Source organism: Mustela lutreola, chromosome 2 (genome assembly GCF_030435805.1).
Source record: "Mustela lutreola isolate mMusLut2 chromosome 2, mMusLut2.pri, whole genome shotgun sequence".
Lineage (NCBI taxonomy): Eukaryota > Metazoa > Chordata > Mammalia > Carnivora > Mustelidae > Mustela > Mustela lutreola.
In genome coordinates this window covers 223,544,015-223,569,631 of record NC_081291.1, presented here as the reverse complement: position 1 = coordinate 223,569,631, position 25,617 = coordinate 223,544,015, and the positions used below count along the sequence as shown (strand labels likewise).

General features: G+C 46.2%; 3 protein-coding genes across 3 annotated transcripts in view; 1 reads left to right on the top strand and 2 right to left on the bottom strand.

Annotated features, from left to right (window-relative positions):
- TSPEAR (thrombospondin type laminin G domain and EAR repeats) overlaps positions 1-25,617 on the top strand; it is a 201,714-nt gene that overhangs the window by 61,659 nt on the left and 114,438 nt on the right. The gene's annotated exons all lie outside the window — the stretch shown is intronic.
- LOC131826046 (keratin-associated protein 10-8-like) lies at positions 7,523-8,152 on the bottom strand. The gene has a single exon (XM_059165316.1). The coding sequence runs from the start codon at positions 8,150-8,152 to the stop codon at positions 7,523-7,525; it is 630 nt and encodes a 209-aa protein (XP_059021299.1).
- On the bottom strand, positions 20,680-21,654 carry LOC131825454 (keratin-associated protein 10-4-like). Its single transcript, XM_059164911.1, has one exon. The coding sequence runs from the start codon at positions 21,652-21,654 to the stop codon at positions 20,680-20,682; it is 975 nt and encodes a 324-aa protein (XP_059020894.1).

Here is a 25,617-nt window from a genome sequence, read left to right as displayed (position 1 = left end):
CACCATTTGTTGAAGAGACTATACTTTCCCCACAAAATGAAGTTGATACCCTTGTTGAAAATCACTTGATCAGATATGTATGGTTTTTTTCTACTTTCAACTTTATTCCACTGACCTATATGTCTATCATTATGCCAGGACCACTGTTTTGATCACTATAGCTTTGTAGTAAGTTCTATGTCTTCTTCCTAATTTGGAGGTCTTTTATTTGTTTTTCTTGCCAAATTGCTCTGGCTGGCACTTCCAGCACAATATTGCATGGAAAGTGGTGGAATTGAGCATTCTTGCCTGTTCCTGGCCTAAGGGAAGGCTTTCAGTCTTTCACTATGGAGGCTGATGTTTCCTGTGGGTTTTTCATTTACCCTCTATTATGTCAAGGAAGTTCTCTTCTCATAGTTTGTTGAGGATTTTAGTATGAGAGGAGGTTGGCTTTTTCAGATGATTTTTCTGCCTCAGTTGAGATGATCATGTTTCCTCCCTTCATCCTATTAATGTGGTGCATTACTCGGATTGGTCTTCATATGCTGAATTAGTCTTGCATTCCTGGGATAAACCCACTTGGTTATGGTGTATAATTCTCTTAACACCCTGCTAGATTTTGTGTGATTGTATTTTGTGGAAGTTTTACAAATCTTAATTTATAAAAGATTTTGATCTGTAGTTCTTTTTTCTTTTGTCTTCATCTGACTTTGATATCAGGATAATGCTGACCTCATAGAATGACTTAGAAAGTGTTTTCTCATATTCTGTTTTTTGGAAGAATTCAAGAAAGTTTAGTGTTAACTGTTCTAAAAGTGTTTAGCAGAACTCAGCATGGAACCATCTGGTCCTGGGCTTTACTTGTGAGGGAGGTTTTGGATCACACTGTGATCTCCTTACTTGTTTTGCCTGTTTCTTCTTGGGTCATTTCACTCACCTGAGATTCAAAGATACAAATAGATTGACAGTGAAAGGATGAAAAAAAGATATTTCATGCAAATAATAACCAAAAGAGAGCTGGATGGCTATAATAAAATAAGACAAAATGGACTCAGAGTCAAATATTGTTGTAAGAGACTAAAAATGACATTAGATATTGATAAAAGGGTCAACATATCAAGAAGATATGACAGTTATAAACAAATATACACCTAATAACAGACTCCCAAAATGTATGAAGTAAGAATGACAGAATTGAAGAAATAAAGAGTTTCAGTTCTACAATAATAGTTGGATACTTCAATAAGCCATTTCCACTAATAGAAAATGACATAATAGGACAACTAGATAGAAGGGCAGTAATGAAATAGAAGTCTTGAATATAGCCGTAAACTAGCTAAACCCAATGTGTGCATAAAATATTCGACTCAAGAACAGCAGAAATGCATGTTCTTCTCAAGTGCCCATGGAATACTTTCCAGATTAGACCATAAGTTAGGCCACAAAACAAATCTCAGTAAATTTTAAAAGATTGAAATTATACAAAGTTCTCTGACCACAGTGAAAAGAAAACCAACAACAGAAGAAAAATAGGAAAATTCACAAAATTAAACAACACACACTGAAACAACCAACAGGTTGAGGAAGAAATTGCAAAAGATGTTGGGAAATTCCTTGGGATGAAAGCAGATGACAACACAATGAACCAGTACTTACAGAATGCAGCAAAAACAGTGCTCAGACGCAGATTAATAGCTGTCAACACTTATAAAAAGAAGAAGTGTTTAAACCCATAACCTAACTTCACATCTTAAGGAACTAGAAAAAGGGTAGACTAAACACAAAGCTTGCAGAAGAAGGAAACAAAGCACTGATTAATTAAAAAGAGACTAGAACTACTACAGAGAGAATCAGTGAAACTAAAGTTGGTTCTTTGAAAAGAGCAACAGAATGGACAAACCTTTTCCTAGACTGACTAGAAAAACAGAGAGAAGACTTAAGTAAAAATGGGGACATCACTACTGACCTTGCATGAGTGAAAAAGGTTAAGTGAGAATACTAACTGGGCACCGAATAATTAGATGTGATGCACAAATCCTTATAAACACACAAACTACCCAAATCAGCACCCTTCCCGGAGTTGAGCTCTAACTATGGCTCTAAATTACTGATTAGTGCACTTTGATTTCAGCCCGAATTATCATTTCTTGTAGGGTGGGTCTGTCCCCTAGCAATGAATTCTTTTAACTTTCATTTATCTTGAAGTGTCTTAATCTTTCCTTCCTACATTTGCTGGGCAGGGACTTCTTGGTTGGCAGTCCTTCATCCAGCATTTTAAACATGCCATCCCACTGTCTCCTGCCCTCACATTTCTCATGAGGAATTGGTTGTCATTCTTCCCTCTTGTGGCTTTTAAGATGCTCGCTTTGTCTTTGGATCATTTGGTTATCATGTATCTTTGTGTGGATGTCTCTGGATTTATTCTACTTGGAGTCCATTTAGCTTCTTTGATGTGTAGAATCATATTGGTTTGTTGGTTGGTTTGTTTCTTTGTTTTTTGGAAGTTTTTGTCCATTGTTTTTTCAAATATTCCCCCCCCCCCCTTTTGGGGATTCCTGTCACATGCATTTTGGTCTACTTGACCATGTCGTGCAGGTCTTGTTATCTCTGTTCATTTATCCTTATTCCTTATTCCATCTACTCCTCAGACTAGAGTAGTTCAACTGTCCTGTCTTCATATTTGCTAATTCTTTCTCCTGGCTGCTCACGTGTGCTATTGAGCTCCTCTAGTGAGGTTATCATTTCACTTATTGCAACTGGTTCAATAACCCTAGAAATTTTATGTGGTTGGTTCCTTTTTTTATACTTGTGTTTTTTATTGATATTCTCGATCTGCTGAACATTATGCTCTTAGTTTCTTTTAATTCATTGCCTATGGTTTTCTCTGATTCTTAGAGTATATTAAGAGAGTTTATTTAAAGGTTTTGTCTAGAAAGTTCAATCCTTGGGCTTTCTCAGGGGCATTTTCTGCTAATTGCATTTTCCCTCTGAATAAACCATCCTTTCTTCCTTCTTTGTATACTCCATAGTTTTTGTTGAAAATTGGATGTTTTTAATATTATAATGTGATAATTCTGAATATCAGATTCTCTCCTTCCCTATAGTCCATTGCTGATTGTTGTGACCTATCGGTGTGTTTCTATTTAGTTCCCTTTTATTTCAGCCTGAATTATCATTTCTTGTAGGGCAAGTCTATCCACTAGCAATGGCCTCTATTAACTTTCATTTACTTAAACTATTTTGTAATGACTGCACTCTTTGTCAGGTGTGGTCACTCTTCTATTAGCCAGTGGTCAGAGGGTGATTTGACAGAGAGCTCCTTAATCACCTGGAGCCAAACAATATTTTTTCCCAGTCTTTGTGGCTGGACTCTTGTGTGATGGGACCATTCTCACAACCCTGGGCCAGGCAGTTTAAAGCTCTGCTTTCATCTTCACTTCCTGCCTGTCAGAGCTGGATGTGTAGCCCATGGTGAGTGCCTAGGGTCCTCTTGGGTCCTTTCTGAGCACAGGCCTCTTGGAGGCACGTGTTGGGTCTTCTGGACTTCCAGCCACCTGTGGAAGCCTGAAAGCCTTATTCCTTCAAACATTTCATTCCCCAGATTTCTGTCCTCAGCATTATGGGGTGTCATCTATTTCCTACAACTGATAACCCTTTTCCCAGGCAACAATGGGTTCATTTGACAAACTCTCTGTGTAGCTGCTTCTCGGCCTTGAAGGAGTTTCAAGTTATGAGAAATAAGGCCAAGTCCTTGGTATGGGTACCTCCAGAGCTACTGCACAGACAACCATACTTCTCAGAGAATGGGGCCCACTGTCTCTCTCTCCAGAACCAGGGCCCTCACTCGGACCCAGTCCACCAGGCTGTAGTCACTTTTGTGTTGATGAAGCATTCCCTTGGTTGTTGTAAACCTTTGACCATATTCCACAGTTCAGATAAAACTGATTCTGGCAGCTTTGCCAGTCTCTTCAGTGTTTCTGTGGAGGTGAGGAGGCTCTTAGAGTTCCCCATTTCCAGTATTCTCTGACATCACTCTTAGTAGGCACAATTTTTAGAAGTCCTTGTGATGGCAATTATTTGGTTGATCTCTCAGAATTTAAAATCAGCAAATGTTCTGACCTTGAATTCCCACTTCTAGGAACTTAGACCCAGTGAAAACACACTGGTGCACACAGGTAAGTGGTGAGGACCCTCACAGTGGTGTTTGAAACAATCAAAAGTAGACAGACTTTAGATGCCTGTCCCCCTGTTTCTGCATAAATCAATAAACCAAACATTTGGGATGCTATGTGTCTAGGCAAAAGGAGCAATGATAAGGTATTATTCCTTATCAAGTTGGCAAAAATAGAAAATGTAGGCCCCCCTGCTGTGAATCTTTGCTGTCATTAAGAGGATCCAGACCCTGATGTCGAGGGATGTGGAGCATTTTTTTCATGTGTGTACTGGACATTTGTATGTCTTCTTTGGAGAACTGTCTGTTCATGTTTTCTGCCCATTTCTTGATTGGATTATTACACAACTGATGAATCACTGAAACTAATGATGCACTATATATGAGCTAATTTAACTTAAATTAAAAAAAAGAGGACCCAGACCCTCTTGTGGGCAATGCAACTTCCACATCATCATCTGACCCATTGCTCTGCATTTCCAGGAGTTCATTCTCAGATTTACTCATGCATGTGGGAAGATGCATCTGGCTGCATCTGGACACGTGTGTTCACATTTCCTCCCACCTTCTGGTCTAGATACGTTCTTACACTGTTCTGCCCTTTCTCCACTATCACTGTCTGTGATCTTTTTTTCCTAGCTGCTCTCTGCCAACCCAGCCCAGCAGGCAGGAGCTCCAGAGACTGTGTCCTGTTCTCTGCCCTCTGCATTCCAGCAGATGGCCTGGTGCCAGAACAGAGGACTTTCTGGTGTCTATGAATGTAGGCATGAGTTCAGGATGCCCACCTGTCCCAAGAAGACCTTCTGGACACTGGACAAACTGACTGCCAGTCTCCTCTGTCCCCACCTCCCAGCAAGACTGTGACCTGTGCTGACCTCTGGGACAGCCCCCACCTGTGCATGGGGAGGAGCTGCTCCTACTCACAGTGGGTTGGAGTCTTTGTTCTCAGCCCACAGGATTTTCCTGGAGCAAAGCTTCAGACCTGTCATGGTAGCCAGACCTTGGAGTGATGACCTGAAGTAGACATGGCTGGCTGGCAGAGCTCCCGGGCCCCCAAAGGCAGCAGTATAAGCCCCAGAGAGGAGTGGCAGAGACACAGTAGCCAGGGTGCTGGCTACTGGTCACATGACTCCCCTGGGTCCCCTGTTCCCAGATGAGCTGTGAATCCCCTTTGTCAACAAAACCACACAGGAAACAGAGGGAAAGGGCGCGAGACATTATTCAAGTACTCAGCAGATAGGGAGCTGCATGGTCTGACTGACCCTGGGGCAATGTGGGGCTGAGGAAGTCTCCTGCTGCCTATCAGGCCTGGGAGGGTCCATGGTCTCTCCCTTTCAGGGTGTCCTGGGGTGCTTTGGGGGCATTTTATGTGGGGAATGCAGATATGGCTGGGTCATCCCTGGAAGGACTTTCATGATGACAGATTCACTGGCTGGGAAAGGGAAGGGCTGGGCTTTGGGGCTTTTTCCTGAGTCAGGGTGGGGTTGGAGCACAGCAGCAAGTGGGGGTACTTTAGGGGATGGTCTAGGTGAGCTGGGCAGGACCCCGAGGGGAAGCTCATGGGCATGTAGCTAGCTGGGCTGGGGGGAGGGCTGGGTACACAGGAACTGTCCCAGAAGAGCCATGCAGGGGTCTCGGTGGCCACGGGAACTCCCATAGCCCAGGGGAGGCAGCAGGTAGGCCAGGGGACAGCCTGTGGAGCAGCCGCTGTGGCTCATGGTGGCCTGGAGTTGGGTGGGCTCAGGGTGGAGGTCGGGACTGGTCAGAGGCCCCTTTCCTGGGCAGCCTTTATGGCATCCTGGCAACAAGCCATACGGGTGGCTCTCTACTGTGTTTTCCCAACATGTCATCCCTCAGTTTCCTCCTCGTAAAGAGGGCGTGGGGAGCTCACACCTGCAGTTGATGCCTGCAGTTGTGCAGGTCTATGAGAACGGCTAGGGCTGTGGGAAGCTGGTGGTTTTTGCTGTGAACAGATCAAAGGAGTAGTGCATGGGCTCAGGGCACTCAATGCCTCGAGGCTGTGCAAGTGAGACTCCAGACTGGGGGACCGCGGAGCTCAGGGGCCTGGCGCCAGACACTCCAGGTGCCATCACCAAAGTGGGGCATGGGAGTTTATCAGCGTCCCTGCAAGGGGTCTACATGGCTAGATGCACGGAGGCAAGGGGCCTGAACCGAGGACAGGGCCCTGGGTGGTGTAGACCGAAACCAGAAGTGTCTTCACCAGCAGTGGCGGCATGGCCCGGGAGACTGGGGAAACGCCTGGAGATTCACAGGTCACTTGTGCAAACTGATCAGGGCCAGTGTTCCTGGGCTGAGGAGTGGACAGGCCAGTGTTGGCCAGGCTGGCAGGTGATCTTGCTGGATGTCCCCACTCCTGTCCACCAGTGTCCTCACGTGACATCTCTGTCATCCTGACATCTGAGCAGCCCGCTGTTCACAGCAATTCAAGGCCTGATGGTTTCTCAGTTCACAGGGAAGTCCCCGCACCAGGTCTCCATGCCCTCAGGCTCCCAGGTGGAGTCCAGACCTATCAGGTGATGGCCTTCAGAGTCCTGCCTAGGATGGAATCCTGGGGGTCCTGTCACTGACCCATAATATTTTGTTTCAAACCTAGTTGTTTTCTTTGAGACCTTGGAGCAGTGCCTCCCCCACGCCACCACCTTTCTGCTAAATGGGTACAGCCCATAGGAGGACCCCAGGGGGACCCCAGGCCCATAGGGGCTGTGCTGCTGCAGCAACCAGGCCAGCTCATCTGGGGCCAGTTTGCCCAGCTGGGGCAGTGGGTGGAAATGGGCCAGGGGCTGAGAACCCCCAGACCACGGCCCATGTGCAGGTGGCCAGCCTTGGGAAGCCCTGGGCATGCAGGGGCCAGGAGCCCTGACCTTCCTGGGCCAGGGTGTGCCTGCCACCCCAGGGCCCTGCCCTGCGGGATTTCTCAGTCCCCCATTCCTAGAAATGTTCCCGGATGGAGGAGACCAATGTCTGGTCAGATCCCTGCACCCCCACCCCCATGAGGGTCGGAAGAAAGGAAGCAGATGCGCTGGTGAGTGAGTTTATTGGGGTGTCTGAGCAGGCGCCGAGAGGTCAGCAGTTGAGGCCACGGGACCCGTGCCGAGAAACTGGGAGGGAAGGGCGGGGGACCCGGAAGTGCTGGAGACCCCTCCTGGGAGCAGGAGCCCTGGGGAGCAGCGGGGTCAGCGTTCTGGGGAGCTATTAAGTCAAGGTCAGGTCAGCAGACTGGACGCATGGAAGACCCTGTCCTGGGTGTGGGCAGCCACCTAACACAGGTCAGGACTGGACTGAGGGGGCGGAGAGGACCACGGTCACTGCGTGGGTCCTGAGCTTAGCTGGCCCCAGGGAAGACGGGCCCCATCAGCAGCAGGACTTCTGGGCTGAGGCGGGCACGCAGCAGGCGGGCCTGCACACGGGGCGGCAGAGCAGAGACATGCAGGAGGATGGTCTGCAGCAGGACAAGGAGCAGGGGCTGGGCTGGCAGCAGGAGGGGGCCGAGCAGGGGGAGGGCCCAGAGCAAACAGGGGTGCAACAGACGGGCTTGCAGCACACAGGGGTGCAGCAGACGGGCTTGCAGCACACAGGGGTGCAGCAGACGGGCTTGCAGCACACAGGGGTGCAGCAGACGGGCTTGCAGCAGACAGACACACAGCAGTTTTCCTGGCAGGGAGAGGAGCTGCAGCAGGCAGGCTGGCAGGAGCTGGTGCAGGCTGATTGACAGGGACCAGATCCGCAACTTGCAGGGGTGCAGATGAGGGTCAGGCAGGAGGCCGGGGCACAGCATGTGAGGGCGCAGCTGCTGGACTGGCAACAGCTGGGGGCACAGCAGGGGGGCTCGCAGCAGCTCTCTTGGCAATTGTCCACCTGCCAGGAGGAGCTGGTACAAGCAGTGGGTGAGCAGACGCGGCTGCCACAGTTCGGGTCACTGGAGCAGACAGACAGGGTGGACGCAGCCACCACGTAGGTCCTGGAGCAGCAGGTGTCTGCCATGCTGGAGTTCTGTGCTGTGAAATGAGCAGGACAGGGGTGTGTGTGACCAGTGTGTGAGTGGGGTGCTGGGGGCATCAGGGCTTTTATATCTGTCCCTGGGGTGCTGAGCCTCACGTGAGTCTCCCCAGCCTTCCTTTTCCTTGTTATTGCTCCAAGTGTTTCCTGACAACCCTCATTAATTGATTTGCTGTAAGATATTTGTAACAGCGTCCCCAAGACGCTGAATGTGTCTGGTGATGGCTGCTGGCTTGTGTCCAGAAAGCAAACGCCGAGAGGCAGATGTGGGCTGACTGGCTCACGGTCAGGTGTGTGTAAAAGAGAGGCTCCTCTTTCCATTTTTGCTTGTGTATCTGTGGTGTGAATTCTGGTGTGCTCTGCACAGGGCCCAGACACACCTCACCAAACAAGGGTGTGTTGGCTCGGGGGACTGCCCCCTCCCCTGCTCCACCTGCAGACTCAGACCCTGGGGGGGGGGACTCCGACAGTCCACCCCAGACTGCCCTTGTCCCCCGTTCATCTCGTGATTACCAAATGATGTGCCTCTTCTGTTCTTGAGCTTTCCGTTTTATTATTTATTTATTTTTAAAACATTAATTTCGTAAAGTTTTTATTTTTATCACCTGGTGCTCGTCACAACAAATGCTCTCTCTAATCCGTACCCTACTTCCCCACCCACTCTGGTGACCATCAGTGTGTTCTCTAGAGTTAAGTCTGTTTATTGGTTTGTCTTTTCTTTTCCCCCCTTTGCCCATTTGTTTGTCTCTTAAATTCCACGTACAAATGAGACCATATGTTATTTGTTTTTCTCTGGCGTATTTCACTCAGCAGAATACTCTCTAGCTCCGTCCAAATGCAAATGGCAAGACGGCATTCTTTTTTATGACTGTGCAATATTCCATTGTCCATAGGCACCACATCTTCTTTATCCACACATCAGTGCACGGACATTTGGGATCATCCCATAGTTTGGCCACTGTAGATAATGCTGCTATAAACACCAGTGTGCATGTATCCCTTTGAGTTAGTATGTTTGTATCATTTGGGGAAATACTCAGAAATACAGTTGCTGGGTCACAGGGTAGCTCTATTTTCAACTTTTTGAGGACCCTCCACACTGTTTTCCAGAGCGGCTGCCCCAGCTTGCATTCCCACCAACAGTGCACAAGGTTCCCCTTTCTCTACACGCTCGCCAACACCTCTTGTTTCTTGTGGTGTTGATTTGAGCTATTCTGACTGGCGTGAGGTGGGATCTCACCGGGGTTTGGATTTGTATTTCCCTGATGCCGAGTGATGTGGAGCATCTTTTCGTGTGTCTGTTGGCCCATTTGGGTGTCTCCTTTGCAGAAATTCTGTTCATGTCTTCTGCCCATTTTTTGATTTTTTGGGGTGGTGAGTTTTACAAGGTCTTTATAGATTTTGGATACTCACCCTTTATCAGGTGTGTCATTTGCAAACATCTTCTCCCATTCCGTGGGTTGTGTTTTAATTTTGTTGGTTGTTTCCATTGCTGTGTGGAAGCTTTTTACTTTGGTCAAGTCCCAACAGTTAATATTTGCTTCTGTTTCCTCGCCTCAGGAGACATGTCTAGAAACATGTTGTTATGGCCGATGTTACAGAAATTACCATCAATGTTCTCTTCCAGGATTTTTATGGTTTCAGGTCTCACATTTAGGTCTTTCATTCATTTTGAATTTATTTTTGTGTGTGGTGTAAGAAAATGGTCCTGTTTCATTCCTCTGCATATGGCTGTCTAGTTTTCCCAACACAATTTGTTGAAGAGACTGTTTTTTTTTCCCATTATCTGTTCTTCCCTGCTTGGCCGAAGTTTAGTTGACCCTATAGGTGAAGGGCCATTTCTGGGTTTTCTACTCTGTTCCATTGATCTATGTGTCTGTTTTGTGCCAGTGCCATACTGTCTTGTTGATGACAGCTTTGTAATAGAGCCTGAAGTCTGGAATTGTGATGCCACCAACTTTGGCTTTCTCTTTCAAGATTGCTTTGGCTATTCATGGTCTTTTGTGGTTCCAAACAAATGTTAGGATTGTTTGTTCCAGCTCTGTGAAAATGCTGGTGGTACTTTGATAGGCATTTACTGAATGTGTAGATTGCTTTATAGAGTATAGACATTTTAAAGATGTTTGATTTCCAGTCCATGAACATGGAATGTTTTTCCAATTCTGTGTCATCTTAATTTCTTTCACCAGCATTTTATAGTTTTCAGATTACAAGTCTTTCAACACTTTGGCTAGGTTTATTCCCAAGTACCTTATTATTTTTAAAAACATTTATTTATTTATTTATTTATTTATTTATTTGAGAGGGAAAGACAGTGCATGAGCAGTATGGAGGAACAGGAAAGAGAGAGACTGGGAATCTGAAGCGGACTCCCTGCTGCAGGGGAGCCCAACTCAGGGCTTGATCTTACCACTCTGAGATCATGACCTGAGCCAAAATCAAGAGTTGGATGCTTAACTGACTGAGCCACCCAGGCACCCCCGTATCTTATTATTTTTGATGCCATTATAAATGTGATTGATTCCCTAATTTCTCTGTCTGCTGCTTCATTTCTGATGTGTAGAAAAACAACAGATTTCTGTACATTGATTTTGTATCCTGGCACTTTACTGAATTCATGAGCCAGTTCTAGCAGTTTTTTGATGACATCTTTGGGTTTTCTATATAGAGTATCATGTTGTCTCAAATAGGGGAAGTTTGGCATCTTCTTTGCCAATTTGGATGCCTTTTATTTCTTTTTGTTGTCTGATTACTAAGGCTAGGACTTCCAACACTAAGTTGAACGACAGCGGTGAGAGAGGACATCCCTGTCGTATTCCTGACCTTAGGGGAAGAGCTCTGTTTCTCTCCACTGAAGATGATGTTCACTGTGGATTTTCTTATATGGACTTTATTATGTTGAGGTATGTTCCCTCTATCCCTACTTTGTTGAAGCCTTTTTCATAGATGGATGTTGTACTCTATCAATCTTTTTCTGCATCTGTTGAAATGATCATGTGTTTCTTAGCCTTTCTCTTATTGATGTGATTTATCACATGGATTGATTTGCAAATATTGAACCATCCTTTGAATAAATCCCACTCAATCATGGTGAATTTTCTTTAATGTATTGTTGGTGTTAGAGAGGAGAAGGGAGTTGGGGTAAACTGGAAGGGGAGGTGAACCATGAGGGACTATGGACTCTGAGAAACAATGTGAGGGGTTTGAAGGGAGGGGGCATGGGAGGTTGGGGGAACCAGGTGGTGGGTATTAGAGAGGGCACGGATTGCATGGAACACTGGGTGTGGTGAAAAAATAATGAATACTGTTTTTCTGAAAATAAATTAATTAATTTAATTAAAATAAAGTAAAATAAAATAAAAAGATCAAAAAAATGTATTGTTGGATTCAGTTTGGTAGTATCGTATGGAGAATTTTTGCATCCATGTTCATCAGGGGTATTGGCCTGTAGCTCTCTCTCTCTTTATTTTTTTTTAGCAGTGTATTTATCTGGTTTTGGTATCAGGGTAATGCTGTTCTCATAGAATGAATTTGGAAATTTTCCTTCCTTTTCTATTTTTTGAAATATTTGAGACAAAAAACTATTAGCTCTTTAAGTGGTAGAATTCCCCAGGGAAGTCATCTGGTCCTGAACTTTTGTTTTTTGGGAGTGTTTTGATTATTGATTCAATTCTTTTGCTGGTTATGGGTCTGTTCAAATTTTCTATTCCTTCCTGTTTCAGTTTTGATATTTTGTATGTTTTAAGGAATTCACCATTGCTTCCTGGTCGTTACCTTGTGGGCATATAATTTTTCATGATATTCTCCTATAATTGTATTTTTGTGGGGTTTATTATTATTTCTCCTCTCTCGTTTGTGCTTTTATTTTATTTTATTTTTAAATTTCTTTTCAGCGTAACAGAATTCATTGTTTTTGCATCACACCCAGTGCTGCATGCAATACGTGCCCTCTTTAACTGGGTTCCTCTCTCTCACTCTCTTTTTTGATGAGTCTGGCTAGAGGATTTATCAATTTTATTGATTTTTTTTCCCAAAGAACCAGCTCCTGGTTTCGATGATCTGTTCTCTGTTTTGTTTTTGTTTTTTTTTAGTTTATCATTTATTTGTGCTCTGATCTTTATTATTTCCCTTCCTCTGTCAGCTTTATGGTTCATTTGTTGTTCTTTCTCTAGCTCCTTCAGGTGTAAGGTTAGGTTGTGTATTTGAGATTTTTTGCTTCTTGAGGTAGGTCTCTATTGCCATATACTTCTCTCTTAGAACAGCCCTTGCTGCATCCCAAAGGTTTGGAATACTGAGTTTTCATTTTCATTTGCTTCCATGTATTTTCTTATTTCTTCTTTAATTTCCTGGTTAACCCATTCATTCTTTATTTTTTTTATTGTGTTATGTTAGTCATTATAAAATACATCCTTAGTTTTTGATACAGTGTTCCAAGATTCATTGTGTGTGTACAACACCCAGTGCTCCATGCACTACACACCCTCCTTAATGCCTATTCATTCTGTAGTAGGATGTTCTTTAACTTCTGTGTATTTGTGTCTTTCCAGTTTTTTTCTTGTATTTGACTGCAAGTTTCACACTGTCGTAGTCTGAGGATATGCATGGTATCTCACTCTTTTTGTACTTATTGAGGGGTGATTTGTGACCCAGTGTGTGATCTGTTCTGGAGAACATCCATGTGCACTCCAGAAGAATGTGTATGCTGCTGCTTTGGAGGGAAATGTTCTGAATATTCTGTGAAGTCCATCTGGCCCACTGTGTCATTCAAAGCCACTGTTTCCTTCTTGATTTTTTGCTGAGATAATGTGTCCATTGTTGTTAATAGGGTAGTAAAGTCCCTTCCTATCATTGTATTATTACCAGTGAGTTCCTTTATATTCATTATTAACTGTTGTATATGTTTGGGTGCTCCCAAATTACGGGCATAAATATTTCCAATTGCTAGATCTTCTGATCTTCTTGTTGGATTATCCCCTTTATTATGATACAATGCCCTTCTTCCTCTCTTGTTACAGTTTTTGGTTTAAAATCTAGTTTGAGGGGCATTTGGGTGGCTCAGTAGGTTAAAGCCTCTGACTTTGTCTCAGGTCATGGTCTCAGGGTCCTGGGATCGAGCCCCACTTCAGCGTCTCTGCTCAGTGGGGAGCCTGCTTCCTCCTCTCTCTCTGCCTGCTTCTCTGCCTACTTGTGATCTGTCTGTCAAATAAATAAATAAATAAATAAATATCTTATAAAAATCTAGTTTGCCATAATGGCTTTCTTTTGACATCCATTTACATGATAGATGTTTCTCTATCTCCTCACTTTCAACCTGCAGCATCTTTACATCTACAATGAGTCTCTTGTCGACAGCATATGGATGGATCTTTTCTTTTTAATCCATTCTGACATCATGTATCTTTTGATTGGAGTGTTTAGTCCATTTACATTCAGAGTAATCATTGACATATATGTATTTAGCGCCATTTTCATGTTTTCTGGTCGTTTCTGAAGATTTTCTCTGATCCTCTTTTTTTTCTTTCTCTCTTTCATGGTTTGTTGGTTTTCTTTATTGATATATTGGATTTCTTTCCTTTATTTCTTGCATATTTGTTAGTAGTTTTGATATATGGTTTATGTTGTATATACCTTTTTCTGCCCATAACAATCTACTTTAAGTGGATGGTCACTTAAGTGTGAACCCATGCTTTATTCCTGTCCTCCCCACATTTTAGGCGTATGTTGTTAATATTTCACATCCTTTTATTTTGTGTGTTCCTTGACTGATTTTTTAAATAGAAATATTAATTTCCACTGCTTTTATGCTTCCTGCCTTCATACTGTCTTTCTGGTTTTTTTTTTTTTCCTACTCAAAGAGTCCTCTTGAATATTTCTTGAAGGGCTGGTTTAGTTTTTGTTTGCTTGGGAAACTCCTCATCTCTGCTTCTACTCTGAATGATAGCCTTGCTGGACAAAGTATTCTTGGCTGCAGATTTTTCCCAGTCAGCACTTTGAATACATCATGCCCCCCCCCCCACTTCTGGCTTGCAAAATTTCTGCAGAAAAATTCCCTGCTTGTCTTATGTGTTATCCCTTGTAGTTTATGGTCTTCTTTTGTTTTGCTGCTTTAAATATTTTTTCTTTATCACTATGTTTTGTCATTTTAATTACACTATTTCTTGATTTTGGTGGGAGTTCTCTGTACTCTCTGGATCTGAATGTCTATTTCCTTCCTCAAATGAAAGAAGTTTTCAGCTCTTATACCTTTTTTAAAGAAAGATTTATTGGGGTATCTGGGTGGCTTAGTCAATTAAGCAGCTGCCTTTGGTCCAGGTCATGATCCCAGGGTCCTGGGGTTGAGATCTGCATCTGGCTCCCACTCGGAGGGGAGCCTGTTTCTCCCTCTCCCTCTGCCTGCCACTCTGCCTACTTGTGCTCTCTCTCTCTCTGTGTCAAATAAATAAATAAAATCTTAATAAAAAATAAAGGGGCGCCCGGGTGGCTCAGTGGATTAAGCCTCTGCCTTTGGCTCAGGTCATGATCTAGGGTCCTGGGATCAAGCCCCGCATTGGGCTCTCTGCTCAGTAGGGAGCCTGCTTCCCCCGCTCTCTCTGCTTGCCTGTCTGCTTGCTTGTGATCTCTCTCTCTGTCAAATAAATAAATAAAATCTTTAAAAATAATAATAAAATAAAAAGAGCTATTTATTTATTTATGAGAATGAGAGAGAGTGGGGAGCGGGGAGAGGGAAAAGCAGACTCCCTGCTGAGCAAGGAGCCTGATGCAGGGCTTGATCCTAGGACCCTCGGATTATGACCTAAGGCAAAGGTAGCCACTTAACTGGCTGAGCCACACAGATGCCCATGATCATTGCTTTACATTTTCAATCAGGCAGGGTGTCTGGATAACTCAGTCAGTTAAGAGTCTGACTCTTGATTTCGGCTCATGTCATGATCTCAGGGTCATTGGATCAAGCTCCACATCAGGCTCCCTGCTCAGCACAGTCTGTTTGCCCTTTTCCCTCTACACCTCCCCCCAACTCATGCTCTCTCTCTAAAAAATAAATAAATAAATAAATAAATCTTAAAAAAATTTTTCCATTTTATCTGTTTCACTTAGATCTCTGGCTATGGCCTTGTCCTGTTCTTTCAATTGAGACAAATTCCTCTGTCTTCTCATTTTGTTTAACTTTCTGTGCCTGTTTCTCTGTGTTATGTCACCTGTTTTTGAAGGTAATGACTTTATGAAGAGGAGGTCTTATAGCACCCTGCCATGTGGTGTCCCCTGTTCTGCAGGGATTGGTGCTTCAGGGACTCTCTCCTGCCTGTGCTGCATGTTCTCTCTTGTGTTCTGGCCGCTTTAGCCCTCAGGCCTGTCATCTCTAGACTTTCTTTACCTGTTGGGCTACATGTTTGGTCTCTGTCCTAAATATGGCATATTTTAATTACCTGTGATCTGGTCTGCTTGTGAAATGAGATCTGTTACCACCGCCATCAGGACTGAGGCTCCGTGAGATTCCCATATTGGGAGATGCAGTGTGAGTAGACATTTGGATTGGTCTGGATGAAGGGGCCCACTGCACTGGGCCTGAGGTGAGCATGACTGGGAGTGGTGTGGTTCTTCTGGAACACAGGGGATGTGGGGCTTGGTGTAAGAAAGTTAGGTAGCCAGTGTCATCACTGGGGCTCACTTTTGCAGGTGGCTGTGTGCTTATGCTGAGTGATACGGGAGGGAAATGGTGTCTTCCAGTTCCTTCCTTCACAGAGGGGTCTCTTCATTAAATGACGTTTCTCTGGGATGTGCTGCTGGATGAAGAAATAACTCCCCCACTGTCTGCCTTAGGTGTTCTTCAGATCACTTTTCCCATGCTGTATGTCCAAGGGTTTTCTGCCCTGCATTTCCCCCAAGAGCATCCCCAATGTCCTCCAGGCTCTCCTAGAGCCAAGCACACTGACCTTTAAAACCTCAGGCGCTAAGCCCTGCTGGTTGTAGAACTCGTGAAATTCTGGTCCTCTTGCTTTCCATGCCAATGGCTATGGGGATTCATTTTCCCCATGTGCTCCCCTGTGTGCTAGTTTATCTGTTGCCACTCTCCATGGCCACAGGTACCTCTCCGCTGCAGTGGCCATGATCCATTTCTCTCCCAAGCCACATCTCTGCACTTCTTACCTTCTTTGATGTTACTTCTTCTCTCCCATTGGTTGTGTTTGTTCTGCCAGTCTTCAGATCAGTTTCTCGGGTATTTGGGATGAATTATCTAATTATATTTGTGGGAGGAGGTGAGCCACTGCCATCATCCCCACACCCCCTTGAATTTTCAGCTTTAGGTATGATGTGGTTTTCTGTTGTAGAGGAAGGCACTTTCTCTTATTTTCCCCTGAAACTCCATGAAAAGTTCTTCTTTCCAGCCTCAGAAGGCAGTAATACCCCAATATTTTGTTAAATCCTTGTCAAACCTGTATCATTTTAACCAGGGAATGTTATTCATAGTCAGGTCTGTGTAGTGGGGCCAGATTTAATTCCCTCACTTGTACATGTTTATTTTTGCTTGTGTTTTTCCTTTTTTAGAGTTAACAATTGTTTCTTATGTTTATTTGTTTCTTTGTCTGTGTACCTATCATTAAATCATCTTCAAATCCTCTGACTAATTTTTTCCCCAAGCTCCACTCAAGAGGGTGAGCATAATCAGGTCATCTACTAGCTTCCTTTATTTGGTGGAAACGCCTCTCCAGGAGCTCCCTCTGTTTGTGGGCTGATGTTTGTTGTCTACTCCCTAGGTTGCGCAGGGCACAGGTGTCATCCAAGGAGCTCCTCACCACTGCCTTTGGATTTTTCTCCATCTCTCTCATATGATGGGCCTCTTATTTTCCTGAATGTGGTGTCCTTTCCTTTCTGAGTTTATGCCTTTATTTGGGTGGAGCATACCTTCTGGTAGCTTTCTGAAAATTGGTGTATGGGAGATATATTTTGAGCAAAGCCTATCTAAAAATGGCATTATTCTGTCCTTATTCTTGATTGATAATTTAGCTGGGTATAATCTTCTGGATTGGAAGAGTTATCCCTTAGAATATTTTGTTGAAGACATAGAATGCTTCCAGAATTTCAAACGTTCCCTTGTGCTGTTTCTCAGTTAACCCCCCACCCACAAGGATTCTCTATTCCACCTTCTTTCCCTGTGGATTGGGTTTTGCCTCTTCTATCTACTCCTTAGTTTATGGCTCCCTTTGTTCAACAGAATGTCTGTGATAAGCACACATGTGGCTTCAGATTCAGTAGTTTGTTCTTTTTTTTTTTTTCTGTGTTACAAGTTGCTACATTAAGCCTTGCTATGCATATTGCCTCATTATCTTCCCCAATAATAAAGATTTAGATTATTTGCAGATTTTGGCTACTATTCATGATGCTGCTATAAAAATTCTTATGGATTTTGTTTTTGGTGGACATATTTGCCAACCTTTTTTTCAGTATGCATCCACAAGTGGAATTTTTGGGTTGATAGGCACGTGTACAGTTTAGCTTATATTCTGTCCAGTGGCTTTCTAAAGACATTTACGTTCCCTCTGGCCAATCTTATGACTTATAGTTACCCTATATCCTTTATAAGATGAGGTTTTGTCGGTCTTCTAAAATTTTACTCATTTTGGAAAGGGTGTAGTAATACCACATCATTGCATTAATTTGCATTCCCTGATTACTAAAGCTGCTCATTAAGCATTTGGATACTTTTTCTTCTGAGGTGCATGTTCAAGTCATTTGCTTGATTTTTTAAAAGTAGGATTATTTGTATTTCTCATTGGCTTATAAAATTTATTATATATCTCAAATGTGATTTAATTGTTGTATATATACAGTGGTGTGTGATAAATGTTTAATAACTAGCTCTCTCTAAAACAAAACAAAAAAATCCCTGATTTGTTGCTTGTGCCAGTTCCCATGGCATATATACACCACAGCTCTCATTGATGTTCTGAACACAGAACTGGGAAGAACTGGTACAATGTCTTCCAGCCCTCCACTGGGTATGAGCATTACACACAACTTTTCCAAGTCAAGGACGTGTTTTGCTCATCCTCTTGATGGTGTCCTTTTTAAAAAGTCGACTTTATTGAGGTATGATTCACGTACCATAACAGGTACATCTAACATTTCTATTTGCTTAGTTTTGGAAAGATATACACCAGAGTGACCACTGTCACAAGCAAGTTACAGAACCTCATCATCCTGAAAATTTCCTATGTGTTCTTAATCCCACTGCATTGGGCCCTGGCTCCAGGACACTACAGAACTCCTTTCTGTGTAGGTTGGATTTGTGTTCTCTACAGTTTCACATATATTAAATTATATAGTATGAACTCTTAGGGACTGTGTTCTTCCCTGAGTGTAAATTTAATTTAATTTATTTATTTGACAAAGATCACAAGTAGGTACAGAAGTAGGCAGAGAGAGAGGAGGAAGCAGGCTCACTGCTGAGCAGAGAGTCCGATGTGGGGCTTGATCCCAGGATCCTGGGATCATGACCTGAGCTGAAGGCAGAGGCTTTAACCCACTGAGCCACCCAGGCACCCCCAGAAGTTCCTAATTTTAATGAAGTCCGGTATAATGACTCTTTTTCTTTCTTTTTTAAAGATTTATTTATTTATTAGAGAGAGAGAGAGAGAGAATGAGTGAGAACACGTGAGTGGGAAGAGGGTTAGAGGAATAGAACCTTTAGGCAGACTTTCCACTGAGCAAGGAGCCCAACGCAGGGCTCAATCCCATGATCCCTGAAATCACAACCTAAGTTGAAACCAAGAGTTGGACACTGAACCAAGTGAGGCACCCAGGGGCCCCTGACTCTTCCTTTTTATGTTTAGTGTTTTTGATGTCTCTGCCCACCACACATTGTGAAGATACTCTCTTGCTTATCCTTTTGGACCTCCACTATTTTACCTTCTGCATTAAGTTCTAGTATTCTTGCCTTCCCTCCATTAATTTTGTGCATGATGTGAGGAAGAAGGCAAAGTTTGTTTCCGCATACAGACACCCAGTTGGCTGCCTTCTTCTTATGCTGTTGTCTGGTTGTCCATTCTCCTACTGCAGGGTGTTTCATGGTGTTTAACACTTAGACCCTCCATACTCCATGATGAGATAATCCGCATGTCTCATGTACACACACATGAGGTCTTCTCCAGGAGAGCTGCCCCGGGGTGAGGGTGTGCACAGGGTCAGCTTTTCCGGATGTTACCAACTTGCTTGGAAACTCTCACCTGCGGCACAGAGCAGACCTTTTTTCTACCGTCCTGGCCATGCAAGTAGTCATCAGACTTGAACACTTCTACCAGGGTGTTGGGTGTGGGGTCCCCAGGATTTGGAGATTTGCTGGGGGACATCCCAGGACTTAGCACACAGAGCAAAATCAGCCCAGGGCAAAGGTGCGTGGAGAGAAGCCAGGGGCTATGGGCACACATTTCTGGAGCCCTGCCCAGTGGGGTCATACAGGACTTGCCCAACTCCCCAGGCAGGAGCAGTGACAACATGCATGAGGTATCGCCCCCCCCCCCCCCACCCAGGGAGCTTGTCAGAGGTCAGCACCCAGAGTTTTTATTGGGGCCATGTCATGTGGGCAACCTCTGCCTGGCTTGTACCAGAATTCCAGACCCCCAGAAAGAGTGGGTGTTCTGCACAAGCCATAGTATTTGTACAGTTTATGGCCAGTGAGGCCCTTTCACATGGGTGGAAACCCTCCCCAAATCCACATTCCCAGACACCACCCAAGGGCCCATGTTGTCAGCAGGCCTAAGGACAGCTGTGCCAGGCCTGCAGTGCTGGCTCTTAACTACATGGGCCTGTGGAGTACATCCTTCTGAAGTGCAGGGGCTGGAGACAGTCTGGGTTCAGGGAAGTCACCTGAAGGTGGCTCTCCCCCAGGCACTGCCACCAGACTATTCAGCCTGTATGTCCTTGAAAGAGGGTCCATGCCCTGGACATACATGTCGCCAGAGGCACCTCCTAGACTCTGCTGAAGGGCCGGATCCTGGTGGCTGGGATGACAAGCACGGACCACCCTTACGCCGGGGTGGGGAGTGTCAGATGGAGGTCTTTCTTGGAAACCACAGACATGAGTTCTGATGAAGATGATCAAAACAAGAATTTATTGGAGATCAACATCTCACAGAATGAGGGGTGATGCAGAAGCCAGCTCAGGAATCAGTGCAGGAGCCAGGGACATACAGGTCCAGTAGCAATGCTGAGACACAGCTCTGGAGATGGTATTAGATCTCCTCTGCTTTCACAGCACATGGGGTTCAAAGGCTTGGGGGAGCCCAGCTGGCCGTGCTGGGGTCACTGCCAACCCAGGTGGAGGAGGCAGGGCATATTGACTTGGGAAAAGTTGCTACTTGAGGAAAGTCAGCGGGACAAATGCAGAGTGGGGAACAGGTGACCAGTGTCCACCATGGGGCCCAGCGAAGGGGGCTGGACAGCTGTTTTGGTGCTCAGTGAAGAATCCAGGCTGTGCACAGGAACTCCTCAGGTTTGGAGTGGCCATAGAAGATCACTCAGCAGCAGGACTTCTGGGCTGAGGCGGGCACACAGCAGGCCTGGCGGGAGCCCACAGGGCGGCAGAGCAGGGACACGCAGGAGGCCCGGCGGCAGCAGCTGGGCTGGCAAGAGGAGGTGGGGGCACAGCAGGAGGAGGCGGGCACGCAGCAGGCGGGCCTGCACACGGGGCGGCAGAGCAGCGACACGCAGGAGGACGGTCTGCAGCAGGACGAGGAGCAGGGGCTGGGCTGGCAGCAGGAGGAGGGCCCGGAGCAGACTGGGGTGCAGCAGACGGGCTTGCAGCACACAGGGGTGCAGCAGACAGGCTTGCAGCAGACAGGGGTGCAGCAGACAGGCTGGCAGCAGTCTTCCTGGCAGGGGGAGGAGCTGCAGCAGGAGGGCTGGCAGCTAGACTGCTGGCAGCATGAAGAGCCTGAGCAGGGGGAGGCCTCACAGCAGACAGGGGTGCAGCAGACAGGGGTGCAACAGACGGGCTTGCAGCAGACAGGGGTGCAGCAGACAGGGGTGCAACAGACGGGCTTGCAGCAGACAGGGGTGCAGCAGACGGGCTTGCAGCAGACAGACACACAGCAGTCTTCCTGGCAGGGGGAGGAGCTGCAGCAGGAGGGCTGGCAGGAGCTGGTGCAGGCTGACTGGCAGGGGCTGGACCCGCAGCTTGCAGGGGTGCAGATGAGAGTCAGGCAGGAGGGGGCACAGCAGCTGGGGTCACAGCAGGTGGGCGCACAGCAGGAGGGCTCACAGCAGGTGGGAACACAGCAGGAGGGCTCACAGCATGTGGGGACACAGCAGGTGGGAGCACAGCAGGAGGGGGCACAGCAGGTGGGGGCACAGCAGGTGGGCTCACAGCAGCTCTCTGGGCAGTCGTCCACCTGCCAGGGGGAGTCGGGGCAGGAGTCACAGGAGCCAGGCAGGCAGACGCGGCTGCCGTAGCTCAGGTCACTGGAGCAGACGGACAGGGTGGACGTGGCCATGGTGGGGGTGGTGGGGCTGGAGGAGAGTGTGAGTGTAGTGTGGGTGTGAATGTGTGTGTGTGAGGTACTGAGCTGTCTGTCGGCTTTTATACCCTCCTGGGTGTGTTTGTCCCAGCAGCAACCCTGCTCGCCTCCCTTCCTTGTTGCTGTTTGGAGCCCCAGGGACTCTCATTAGCGACAGCTGCGTGTTTGGTTCTACGAGGTGTTTGCTTAGCTATAAAGCTCCTAGTGTGTTTTGGGGTCTGTTGACTCATCCTAAGCTGCCCGCGGTCTAGAGCATGCATTGAGCTAGAAAAGTGAGTCTGTAAATAGCATGTCATGGGGCCAGGTTGGCTGCATAAGAATCCATCAATTCCAATCCTAACTGCCCTTTTGTGGACACGTGGGTGGGTCTTGTGCACACTGGGGGCCCCTGCTTGTCAGCGTGGCACGGCTGCCGGTCAGAGAGAATATGGAGCCAGACATGTTCTGGTTGTGACTTCCTGGTCCTCTCTCTGGCGTGGGGAGTTCCCCTGAGGGCACGTGCAGGTGGCAAGCAGGGGAACGTGAGGCAGTCAGGTAGCCACACTTTCCATGTCCTTGGGTGGCCATGTGGGCCACTTCTGCCTGACCACTCACCGAGCCATGTTCATGGCCTTCTTACACCCAACCCCTGCACAACTGGAGTACAAGCGGGAGTGCCCTATTTCCCGCCTGCAGGAAGTGCAGCTCCCACAAAGCCTTCATTGGAAAAGCAATGGTTTTTTGTGTCTCCTGTTGACTTTCTTGACTGTTAACTGAAAAATTCCTGGGGTCACCCCAGCCAGAAACCTGAAGGTCATCCAAACCCCTTCCTTCTGCGAAGAATATCTTGGTGGCCACCAGGTGGTTCTGGCTCCTTCTGCTAAGTAGATTTCCATCCTCCCTGGTCCTTCCACCTTCCAAGCATGATGTCCTCACTACGGAGCCAGGCCCCACGTGCTGGGAAGTGTCGAGCTGGAGAACGCATGGGTCTCAACTCCGTGGAGGCCTGTCATCCAGGGGAGGTGGGTGCTTGGTGCCCCGTGATGATTGTGAAGAAGGGGTTCAGCAGCACGGGACCCAGGGGAGTGGCGTCACACCCCAGCGGGAGGGCCCTGGGGGCGTGCAGGCAGCGTATGCTGCCCCTGCTGCATTGGTGCCCTCTGATTCTCACCCTTCCTGGCCATTCTGTTTCCAGAAGAGGTTTTCACCCCAGGCCTCTCACCTACGAGAATGTCCATGCTAGGGAAGAAAGGAGTTCTAGGAATTCAAATAAACTGTGGCCGAGTTGTCTTTCTATATGTCTTGAGTTATAAGCCTGGTGTAGATCTGAGCCTGGTTCAGCTTCTGGCCCTTCTGGAGATACAGGAACGAAGCTAGAAGTGCTTGGCAGGGGTGGGGAGGGGGTGATATTTGCTGTCTATGATGTGGTGGCCTCTGTTAGATATATGTATGCCGGCTGAGGATGGCCCCAAAACCTGGATAAGATACAAAAACGTCTGTGCAGAGCTTTTGAAGGCTGCTGATGAGACTGAGTGTTGAGGGCCAACGCGTGGAGAGGAGCAATCTCAGAGAGGTGGGCTGGCATCTCGGAATGGCTTTTCTTGAAGTGCAGCTGATGAATCCTGCTGTGGGGTGTGAAGGGAAGTGACTGGCATGTAGAGAGGCTGGCAGAGCTTCGGGAAACCTCAGGAAGGGTGGAAAGAACTCCACGGGAGTCTGCAACTGAAGAGGCAACATGGGCCTAAGGGTCAAGAACCCAGAGAGATGGCAGTCCCCAAGAGGAATTCCAGAGCTACAGGCAGAATCTCAAGGCATTTGCCAAATTTTTGTGCTACACAGGAAAGGTGCTAAGAAAGCCAGCGGAAAGCCCTTAGAACCCAAGCAGAGATTTGGCAGCCTCATTGCCAGGGGACTCATAACCCTGATGACTGGCTAAGGAGGAGCCAGTCTCAGGTGAGACCCCAGGACAGCTTGGCCCCAGGAGGGGGGAACGCTCACATCGGTATGAGTCCTCTGCTCCACCCAGGCCACCAGCCAGAGTGAAACTCCTCGGAAGGAGAGAAACTCATCCAGAGCTGCGAGACTTTTTCACAATGTCAAACATTCAATCAAGAATTACAGTCATGTCAAGAGACAAACAGATGATAGAAACAAGCCTGAGATGACAGTGTTGGAGTTAATCAGACAGACTTTCGAGAGAATTGTGTTGAAAGTGCTCCGGGAAATTGGTGTAAGGAGGGAGACCTTTATTGTAAAACTGAAACACAGACGAAGAAACAAGGAGAAATTTTTGACTGAAGAGAACACAGGGCTGACATTTATGAACCGATCCATGGCTGTCCTAGCAGTGTGGGAGGCGGACAGTGGGAAAGGAACAATGGGATGGCATCTTTAAGGGGCCAGTGAAATGACTGAAGAACTGGAATAGAGCTCCCCAAGAATGCCGATCAGAGGTGAAGGTGCCACAAAACATCACCAGACCAGCAAACGCGGAGTGGAGTCCTCACCAGAAGATGCACTTTGAAGTCGCCACCACAGGAAGCTTTCAGGTAGGGCCAGAGGCCAGAAGTGCAGGAAAATGGAGGAGAACCTGAATGGATAGGTAACACTACAAGTAGAGTGGAAACCTGCCCGCAGGTCCCTTTGCAATGTTATACTATATATTATATTTACACTTTCCTGTGGGCTCTACACTCTAGTAGAGATGAACGGTGCAGCACAAGCAGGGGGAGGAGCCGAGGTGTGCTGGGGTCTCAGGGTTGCTCTGGAAGTGGCCCGTGCTCCAGATGGGCCCGTGCCCATCAGACTTGGCCATCATAGGAAGGCATGCTGTAGCCTCTGGGCTGACCTCTGAGACAGTTACGAAACCACAAACAACAACTAATGAATGGGACAAGGAAGATAAATAATAAAAATGCCCCAAAGCAGTCAGGAAATAGTTTGTAAAAGGAACATAAAACATTTTAGACAAACAGAAAACATACAACCTGACTGCAGATATAAACCCAACTATCAATACTGAAATTAAATGTCAAGTATCAAATAAAATATTTCTATTTACAAATAAATAAAATAGAGTCTGACAAAAATGAAAAACCTGCATACTAACTCTAAGAACTAGATCTTAAATATAAGGGCATAGGAAGTTTGGAAGCACAAAGATGGGAAACATATAGACAAATACAGAGGACAATGTGAGATTCTGTGAAGCCCTAAACAAGAAAGAGAAATCTTTATGCATTCATGGGAAAGGAGCTCCATTGTTACATTAAGTTACAAAGAAACAGAGTGGGTAGATTATGATACAATGTGTATTTTTAAAATGTACATTATGCACCTATGAGTACGTGTACAGAGAAAGATGACAAAGTCAATCTTCATTATTCATGGATTCTTTATCTGTGATTCACCTACTCACTAAACTTTCTTTGTAACCCCAAATCAATACTCAGTGTGTGCCTGGTCGTTCGCGGACATGTGCAGACTGCTCCAAATTCAAGAAGTGGACCCGTGTTCCCAGCTGAGGTGGAATAAGGCTCTGCCTCCCATGGCGGCCCCCAGACTAAGCCTGTCCTCGCACTTCATGTCGCTTTTTGTGCTTTATGCTGTGACTTTGCTGGTGAAAGTGGTGCCCGGCGTAGCGCTGGCGGTCTAGAGTTCTGAGCACAAGAGGGCTCACGTGCCTTATGGAGAAAATCTGCATCTGATAAGCCTTGCTCAGGTGTGACTGAAGGTGCTCTTGGCGGGGAGTCCACTGTTAAATAAAATGTATCTCAAGTATTTATTAAATAAGTCGCTTTAAACAAAAACACACATCTAACCCACCATGTATTGAGGGTTGCTGAAAATCTGACCAGAGCTTGCAGGGACCCAACCCCATATTCACCTGGGAGCGATGGTCCCGTGTTCCCAGATTTGCTAATTCAGTGTTTTTGGTGACTTTCTAGAACCTAGTGACTG

What these genes read in the sequence shown, in the direction of transcription:
- LOC131826046 (XM_059165316.1), bottom strand. Translation starts at nt 8,152, where the DNA reads ATGGCAGACACCTGCTGCTCCAGGACCTACGTGGTGGCTGCGTCCACC.
- LOC131825454 (XM_059164911.1), bottom strand. Translation starts at nt 21,654, where the DNA reads ATGGCCACGTCCACCCTGTCCGTCTGCTCCAGTGACCTGAGCTACGGC.